At 38.5% G+C, this 9,437-nt stretch overlaps 1 protein-coding gene across 5 annotated transcripts in view; it reads right to left on the bottom strand.

Moving 5' to 3' along the window:
- Positions 1-9,437, bottom strand: part of caprin2 (caprin family member 2) — a 58,990-nt gene that overhangs the window by 26,779 nt on the left and 22,774 nt on the right. For 4 of the 5 annotated variants that reach the window (XM_028817936.2, XM_028817918.2, XM_028817927.2 and 1 more), the window contains exons 10-12: positions 8,596-8,634; positions 8,045-8,179; positions 1,505-1,586 (exon numbers count right to left, since the gene is read on the bottom strand). In XM_028817936.2, coding sequence (XP_028673769.1) covers positions 1,505-1,586; positions 8,045-8,179; positions 8,596-8,634 — 256 coding nt within the window. The remainder of the gene's footprint in view (positions 1-1,504; positions 1,587-8,044; positions 8,180-8,595; positions 8,635-9,437) is intronic. The other variant, XM_028817910.2, reaches the window with a different exon arrangement.

Raw genomic sequence — 9,437 nt, 5'->3', positions numbered from 1 at the left:
TACTATTCAGGTCAAAATGATTTCTTCAAAATGTCACATATATTCTCTTTCAGGTGTGTAATAGAAACTACAGTATAGAGAGGTGTGCGCACTGTAACAGGAACACAAATCGTAAATGTAAGGACGGGTCCTTGCGTGTGTGTGAACTGTTAACATTTGAATGTGATGATTGCATATAGTGCTGAACTGACCTCTCTGTACTATTGTTGCCTCTGCATGTCCTGGAGTACAAAAGAAACCACAAAAGAAATGTGGGGACTGGCAAGATCGGGGGCGTGGTTGAGGTGGGAATGCGGTGTTCTGCTAATGAATATGAATAATATGAATAATGTTGCATCCGTGCCAGTATTTTCCGAAATGTACTATACAGGTCATAAAATGAATAACTCCAAATATACAATATTTTTTTTTTTTTTTTTGACATCATAGACCATAAGGTGCATACTAACTCTGCATAAGCAGGAACACTCAAAAAAAAAAAAATAAATAAAGACTGAGATGCGAACGCAGATTCACCAGCGTTTGTGTGTCAGCTTTTATCCCTCCAGATCAGAGAAGGTCCAGTTCCATTGCCTCAAAACACCACTCACATCTACAGTTACTCCCAGTTTCAAATAAAATCTAACAGCGTCGGATCCCTAGGGCGGTAGTATCGTGACTGAGAAAAGTGGAGAAAAAAAAAAAAAAAAAAACTTTTACAAGTCCTATAAAATGTACACCGTCTGCTAGACAAACCAAATTTGTGTGTGCACTGTATAATATTAACAATAAGAGCAGCTCACTACTGAAAACAGTAAATACAGGAGGCAGTCTGGATCGAACCGGGGACTCTTGATTACAAGTCAGCAAATCTTACCGCTACGCCACAGAAGCTGTTGCATCATCCTTGAACCTTTTGTGAAAGTGTTTATGTGATCTTTGAACTTCAGACTTCACACATTATATAGTTTATGCCAACATTTTGTCATTTGCTACTAAAATATGTAAAACATTTAACAATGTTTTTACACAGATTACTGTAGAAACAGAACACATGACATGCATGTGTTCCAAATAACGATCTATTATTTCCACTCAAACTCCAACACTTCACTCCCAGATAATCAAGGCATGAGCTGGGAGAAGTTTGTGCACGTTGTGGCGGTGGTGGGATGGAATAGCAGGCTGCTCGTCTTTATCGGCACATTTACAGGACAAAAGATGCTGACAGAGGTGCAAATGGATTTAAGGTGGGCTGGATCTACGAGTTTTCGTAGGCTCTGGTAATTCTAGTGTTAGAGACAGCAGTTGAAAAACTGATACAATTAATCACCCAGCTCAATCCAAGAATGCATCTGCCCTGTGCTCTGACCTCCAAAGACCATGTGAAAAAATTTCCTTTCAGTGATTAATAGTATCAAATACCAAAAAAAGTGCCCCTTCATTGTAAGACTACTGGAATATACACAGATCAAAGTAAGCTCTTCTGATATTCAGTTTTAAAACCTATTAGTCTACTACTTACCTCTGGGGGTGGAGGCAGCAAGCACAGAAGACTGACTTAAAGGCTTAGTATTTGGTGAACTCTCACAGTCCAAATCAGAGTCCTGAGAAAGAAGTGTATAGGATTTAATCCAGCAATGCTTGCAAGGTATTCTGAACTTTAAAATGAGCAAGCCAGATACTATTGGTTAACCCCTTTGCATATAGTGGATATTTTTTCCTAACAGACTAAGCACATCCTCAATCTAGGAGTTGAGATCCATCAACGCATGAAATGGATATGAAAGCCTATGGTGGTTTTAAACAAGTGAAACAATCACTTAAAGGATAAGTTCTCAGGTGGGGGTTTAGTGTTTCGGGTTCTTTTTTTTTTTTTTTTAAATCTTTTTTCTACTTTGAAGTCATTTGTTGTGCTACATCAATCAGTTTGATTGTATGCAATGTTTTCTTCAAATAAAGTTTTGTATTTTTCAAGTCAAAGTTTACTCACAAACATGTTATATGTGCATTTGTCACACTTAATTTTTTAATAATTATACTGCCATCACTGGCACTTTATAAAAGAGGCTAATAGGACACTGGCACCACCAAAAAAGCTTTAAAATTGAAAAAATGTTCCAATAAGAATACCTGCAGTGTTTGACACGTTTGTGATAAAAGGGATCTGGAAATCACTCCCATAATCCTGGTATTTCCCTCTTGTTATAAGATACCTTTTCTATTTGCTGGTGTGTCTTTACATAAATACTGCAGTAAATCAAAACCACCATGTTGCACACACACAAAAAGTGATTTGGTCCTTAAAAGGAAATCACACCTGGGGATATGGGGCAGCTGGGGTGAAAGGCTATTGCAGAGGAAACACGGAAATGGTGTTAACTAGTCTTAAAATGGTTAGATATATTTTTGAACAAAAAAATGAAATGCATCTTACAATGTGTGTGTAATCACTAGACATGGATCAATACTTGACAACTGTCTTGGACGTATTCAAGAAGCTTTTATTTTCCACTACCCCATTAGCCTCCACGGTAAAGTACCAGTAAAGGCAAGATGTCAAACTTTAAAGACAACACCCCACTTTAGAACAGTTGTGGATGGCAAATGCATATACCACAACATTTGTGAAGAACGAACTTTGATTTTAAAAATACCAATTTTATTCTTTAAAGCATAGTTCAAAGCTGTGCATCTACCTGCTGAACATCAAGATTTTTGAAAGAGTAGCCCTGCAGTGTGCATCTGGGGAATGTTCGATGTTGAATTGAGTGGTTAGTTACATACTATATAAACCTCAAGTCCGTCCCTCTGGCTATAGGAATATCTAGCCTGGAGAAATGCTAAAGCTTTAACGAAAAGCTGTCCAAATATTTTTAAAGTTAATACTTTGTTACACAAGTAACTAGGACAAGTACCAGTTTCAAAGTAGTGTCGACCTAAATTTTTTTTCTTGGTAAACTGGCTCATAAAAAGCCTCTGACTCAGTAGGATGTCCAAAGACCATAAAAACATCCAAAGTATAGAGAACATAGCCCTTTCAATGGTTCAAAATGAGGTTTATATTACATTTGTTGTCTGAAAGCCATAGGTACCACACCTCCACACACCCATATCATCCTGAAGAATGGATGTAGGCATGGATGTCCTGGTAAAAGGAACACTGTGCTGCAAAGTAGCAGACAAAATTTAAATCTCTGCTGAATGTGTTCTTGGAACACTATTGAACTACTCCAATTAGACTAGGAATAGGAGGAGGATTGTCAACTGTCCCACCTAAAGCTGCCAAAAATCAAATGCAGTGCACACAACTTAGTAATGTTAAGGAACATTCCAGTTTCAATATAATGAAGTTAATCCATGATGCAGGGAAAGTAAATGCAAAAAGGGAGAACGAGGGAAGGAACAATATCAGCATATTCCAAAGCTCATCAGGTTTTGTTTCTACAAAACATGCACTGCATTTTTATTGAACTGTTTGGCAAGCTGCCATTCTGTAAAACCAATAAAAAGGTCAACCTGCCAGAACTGCATTAATGGGGGACTGTAGAGGGAGCCCAAGCATCAGTTATATTCTAATGGTAACCAAAATGTTCTTGTATCTGTGGTACAGTACACTTAAAATTTGCACATATAATAAGCTGTATGCCTTGCTTATAAAAGGCACTTTGCAGGTAAGGTGCAAAAGATTAAGAGTTTATATTAAAAACCCAACTACACACAACTTCCTAAGCAAACTTAATGTCCTACAACTGAGTCACTTGCAAATGGCAGTGCAGTTCAGACATGCTAGACTTATGGACATTTGAAATGATCCCAACAGGACTACACCATGAGAATCGCATTAAAAGCAGACTTGGCCCCATATATACAGTGCATCATCTTAGTAGGCTCCAGCATCAACAAGATTACATTCCACTATTGAGAAAAAGAAAAAAAACATATCATGAAAGTTCCACACATTAAGAGCACAATGAAATTCTTACTTACATAATAATAATAATTCATTACATTTATATAGAGCTTTTCTCAGTACTCAAAGCGCTATCCACACAGGGAGGAACCATGTCCGACTAACAGGCATGTCAATAACTACCCACTGGTGGGCCACTTTGACTGCCATGTGCGCGTCAGCAGGCCACACTAACAAATACTATACAAATTTACTGTAGCTTTCTTTCCAATACTGAAAACTTTAAAAAATGTAACACTTAAAGTTTAAAGAAAAGCAATTTCTATACAATCTCCGAACAACAGCGTACAATTAGAGTCTTAGCTAGGTCCTTATATAGGAGTCTTACAGTCCGATCTATTTCTTTTGTCCCGACACCCGGCATCTCATGTTTGTAACCAGTTCATCAATATCAGGCTTGAAATCTTGAGCACCTTTCATTCCTCATAAAAGTTGCAGCTGCACGACAGTAAGTCTTGAGCGATGTGGGGTTTTGGTAGCTTTCATTAATGAAAACAATTGCTCACAAAAGGTAAGTGCTTCCGAACATACAGTACAGTCATCCCTCACCTATCGCGGGGGTTACGTTCCAGAGCCCCCCGCGATAGGTGAAAATCCACAAAGTAGCGACCTATATTTTATTATTTATACATATTTTAAGGCTTTATAAACCCTTTCTACACTCTTATAAACCTCTCTCACTCTTGTTAACCTTTCCCACACTCTTATAAAACACTTCCTATGCTCTTAAACACTTTCTACATTCTTAAACACTGCAGACCAACACTGCACGCAGCGATCAGACGTCGATGTGTCTGCACTCGCTTTGTGAAGGGGGGTAGCTGAACTCACGCGGAGCAGAAATGGACTTTGTGCTGCTTCTGCCAAAATGCCTGCTTGTCGCTCTGCGCGTTCGGAAGGAGGAGGAGGAGTGGGGGGGTGTGTGAGGGCTGAACGCACGTTCGCTCAAACCCTCCTCCCCGGAGGTGCAGTACGCTCCTGCCACTTCGCATTGTCAAGGGGGTGGGGAGCTGAATGAACGCTAAGGAGAAGTGGACTTTGTGCAGGCTTGGCGCTGCTCGTCGCTCTGCCTGTCAATAATTTAAAAGCCTGTACAGCACCTATTTTCCTGTCTCACTGTCTTGCGTGAAGTTAAAATGTTTTATAATAGTGAGATGTTACTCATATCCTTAGCCCAACATCCACATATCATATGTGTTAAAGTGTGTTTTATAAGTTTACATGTGTTTAAAGCATGTGGGATGGGTATTTTAAGGCTTAAACTATAAAAATATTTATATGGTCTTTCTATATCGCGGATTTTCTCCTGTTGCTGATGGGTCTGGAACATAACTTCCGCGATAGGCGGGCAATCACTTGTATTTAAAAACCCGCGAAGTCGTGAATCCGCGAAAAGTGAACCGCGAAGTAGCAAGGGATTACTGTACTCTTGATGCCAACTTACGGATCTGCACATACAAGGGTGGCAGGTAAGCATACAAGCCTGGCACACCAACTTCGTTGTATTTTGCCTTCAGAATACAATCTGACTGCAGTTCAATCAATTCTATTTGGATATTCTAAGGCACATTCTCAACATTGTAAGAGTATGGTGACGGAAACAGCGTAAAGTCCTGTTCGTGTGAACTGAAATCACGAAAACGCTCACTGCATTAATTGCTCAGTAACTCAAGTTGGAAAACAAATCCTCCAAAAATCAAATTTCACTTTACTAAGTTTACTTCAAAGGGGCAGTGTCATGCCTAGGGTATCAAGGCTGCAACTATACTAGCAGATAACATTTCCGGTAATGTAATGCCATGGGAAAACGTGCTTTTGTCAGAAGGCAGAAGTCAATAAATAACGCCAAAGATGCAGAATGATTCAATCACAAACGATAGTAATCATTTTGTACAAGTTTAGTGCGAACTAGGATCTGTCATGTGGGCCGCACAGATTTCTGTTGCAGGCCGCTTGTTTGACATGCATTGACTAACATACACCCCATCATTTCAATAGCAGTATCATCTGCACAAGGACTCCATATATACAGAAACACTAAGTAGGGGTGGGATTCATTACATACCACATGATTTGATCACGCTTCAGGATGCCATGAAGAGTTTAAAAGGTGCATCAAGTCTAGTTTTGTATTTATGACTGATACATGAATTTCCATACTGTTTGACCAAAACCTCCTACAATAATAAAAAAATAGGCTGAATTTAAATTCCACCTTTTATAACACTTAAAAAGTGCAGACTGATTAGTTTCCCTCATGCGTCAGCATATTTTCTCTCCACAGCAAAATAGGAACCATGTCTAACCAGAAAAGGGAAAAAAAAAAAAATCACTTAACATCCTTAGCATTAACCCCAAGTGTGTCTTTGACTCATGGTAAACTAATTGCATACAATTCTGAGCAACTCTGGATGACTTGTAAAGATTTACTTTACATTAAGCTCATGCAACACTCAGGACAGTATTCTGCTGCCATCAAGTGGATAAAATCATGTTGCAAAATTTCTGTGCATTACACCATTTTAAGGTAACTCAATGAATGAGGCAGAACCTCCAACTAAAAACACAAATGGTAAACAAGAGCCTTAAAGGCAGAATGAACTTAAAATGAACTATTGCTCAAAACGAGTGTTAGTGATAACTGGGAACTGGTCACACGTTCACAATGAAAGTGAAACTGATGCAGTCGAACCGGCATTATATGCCCTCTGAATTCTGTGAAGCTTTGGCATGTTACGACAACTGCATAACAAAAAGAAAATTGCCATAGTACAAGGACAAGCAAGATATTGCCCCCTAAGCATGGTTTACATCATGGCAACTGTCAGTTTGTGTTAGGGGAAATGTGGAAGTCACCAAGCCTTGCTGCAGTAGCCTCCCCACACCACAATGGGCAATGTTGACTGTGCAAGTCAGGCACTGACCTTCTACCCTTTCATGCTCCTGCAACAGAAAAAAAAAAAAAATGTTGCCAACAAGCTCTTGTACTAGCCTGTTTGTATCAGACTGCTTTGGTAACTGTCTCAAAAAACATACCACACACAATAACTGCGGTGTTTACACAAAGAATGTGTACTAAACCTGCATCAGAACAGCAGTAGACTGACATACCTTTTCTACTGTATTTATGTAAATGTCTTGGTACTTGTGTGTTGCACATAATTACAGATTTACTTGTTGAAAAAAAGTTTACTAAAAGTTTTGGTAAGCTTTGCCAAGAACATCTCAAAATGCTTGGTTTTATCCTTCCTCTCCAAGGGTACACCAAGTATTGAAAAGGCTGAGCACATGGAGTTTACGTTTCAGCAACCTTAAAATTTAGCAAATATGTACAAGAATGTGTGCCCACCCTGGGAATAGCCTTACACACCAAGTTCTCCCAGGATAACACTAGCTTCTCCCAATAGATCAATAAAATGAAAATGCTTGCTGGATCTCCAGATTGGAAAATTGAGCTGGGAAGTTTTTTTTACAATTACAACTCTTCACTACTGGAGACAAAGTAAAGAAACTTTGTAAAGTTTAACTGAAGTCTATTACCTTAAAGTATTTTGTGCAACATTCTTCGGCATGCAAACATTTGACTTAAATCTGTCCAACAGAAGTACTAATGTCTTAAGTCTTCCATTGAACTAAATCTGGGCCAAAAGTTAAACCGAGTTTCAACATGCATTATGCTTTACACTAACAGAAGTGTTACTTTTAAGTTCAGTTTGAATAGTTTACTTTGTCCTATAGAATGACCATATTTTAGCAATGGTTACAAATTCTTTAACCTAGGAAGTCAAAAGCTTCTGAAAATGGTGTCTTGTGCGATGAAGAGCACTAGTCATTGGCTGCCTGTGGTGCTGCATTTAGGCATTACAAGCCATTAGCTAAACTTAAAATGTACCTATCAAAGTGACCTTTCTGTAAAAGTACATTTAACTTGCAATTGATTTAATGCACCACTTTTGAAGTCTTCGTCTACAGACATAACAGTTAGGATGTTGGAGTTTGGTCTGTTAAGTATGGGGCCACTGAACACTACTTGGATTCACACTGTTGTGGTTAGACACCTGGAGACTTTAAAACCAAGACCAAAAGGGTTACCTGCATAAAACTGAAGGATCCTTGAATCTCTGCCATCAAGTCTTGCAGTTTCTCTTTTCTCAAAAGAGGATCTTTTGGAATGGAAGAAGGAGAGTTGAATACTGCAATAGGAGAACTGGTTCTCTTTTGTGTCTGCTGAAATAAAAATGGCAAGAAAAATGAATCCTCCAAGTGCAAAAGGTACACCACCAGTTTAGCTGGCAGTAAGGGTAACAAAATAGGATGCTATTAGGCAGTCTACACTTGCGGATTTTTAAGTGTAGCTTTACAAGAAATTTCCATGCTTCGTATCTTACTTTTAATATTTGTATTTGGTATACTAAAATGTTTATAAAGTATACGCTGTAAAACTGAAATTTTAAAGCAATTTGACCTTATTACACACAATAGTGACATTTGGCACCCTGTCAAACATCTTTACCAGTGACTAATGTCAAAGAGAGCCACTTCAATTTCTAGACTAGATCTTTCAGCTGGTGCCTTGCCATTGTGTATTTTTTAATCTACCAAAAGGATTATACTTCACCAAAAGCAAATATAGCAGTCTTCACCATTTTAACTTGTTCAGCTTTAGGCTTCCGTCCACGTTTCTATGAAATGAAATAAGAGTCAAATGTTTGAAACAGCATACATACAATTACATATACATAAATGTTTAGTTCAATCCAACATCCAGATTTAGCAGCATTTATAAAGAAGTCCATGTAGCCAAAACTAGGTCGCCAGGATATGGATCAGTTTTACTTCAAGAACAAGAGACCTACTACAGATCTGATAGGTAATGAACTTCAGTTTATCAACTTTTAAACCATCTAACTTGCATAGCGGAAGACTGACAAGCTATGGTAGTAAGCAGTCCACTACTAGTAACCATACCATGGTCAGTTTGGCAGGTAAATGAACTTCGAGGCCATGTTCTTAAAACGTATTACAAAAAGGAGGGGCAAATCCAGTATTTGGGATGTTTTGATTTAGATATTAAGTGGCTTTGGGAGCTGCAACAATGCTGAAACCATTAAAGACAATACCTTCTACCTCATTAGCAATCCTTAAGTACTGCTAGTAAGCCATCTGATCTTATTTAAATCAAAGTTTCATTGGTCTGTATCATGGAAAATGATGAACATTGACTAACATGAGTGAACCCATATTAAAGGTTTTGCCAAATAGCAGGAAGGAGCCTTGTTAAAAATCCATCCACTCATGAACTTGCTTTATTCATTTAAGGCAGGGCAGTGCTAATGGCCATTCTCACAGCATGAGGCGAAAATAAATAACCAGCCTTGGAAGAGGTGAGTGTACCAGAAGGCTTACTCATGCACACAATGGATCAACTTGGTTCCCGACTAACTTTACGTTTCATTTGGGATTTCTTTACAAAATCAAATACCTG

This window comes from Erpetoichthys calabaricus, chromosome 1 (genome assembly GCF_900747795.2).
Source record: "Erpetoichthys calabaricus chromosome 1, fErpCal1.3, whole genome shotgun sequence".
In the NCBI taxonomy this organism is placed as follows: Eukaryota; Metazoa; Chordata; class Cladistia; order Polypteriformes; family Polypteridae; genus Erpetoichthys; species Erpetoichthys calabaricus.
The sequence above is the reverse complement of the archived record's forward strand: the minus strand, read 5'-3'. Positions and strand labels throughout refer to the sequence as shown.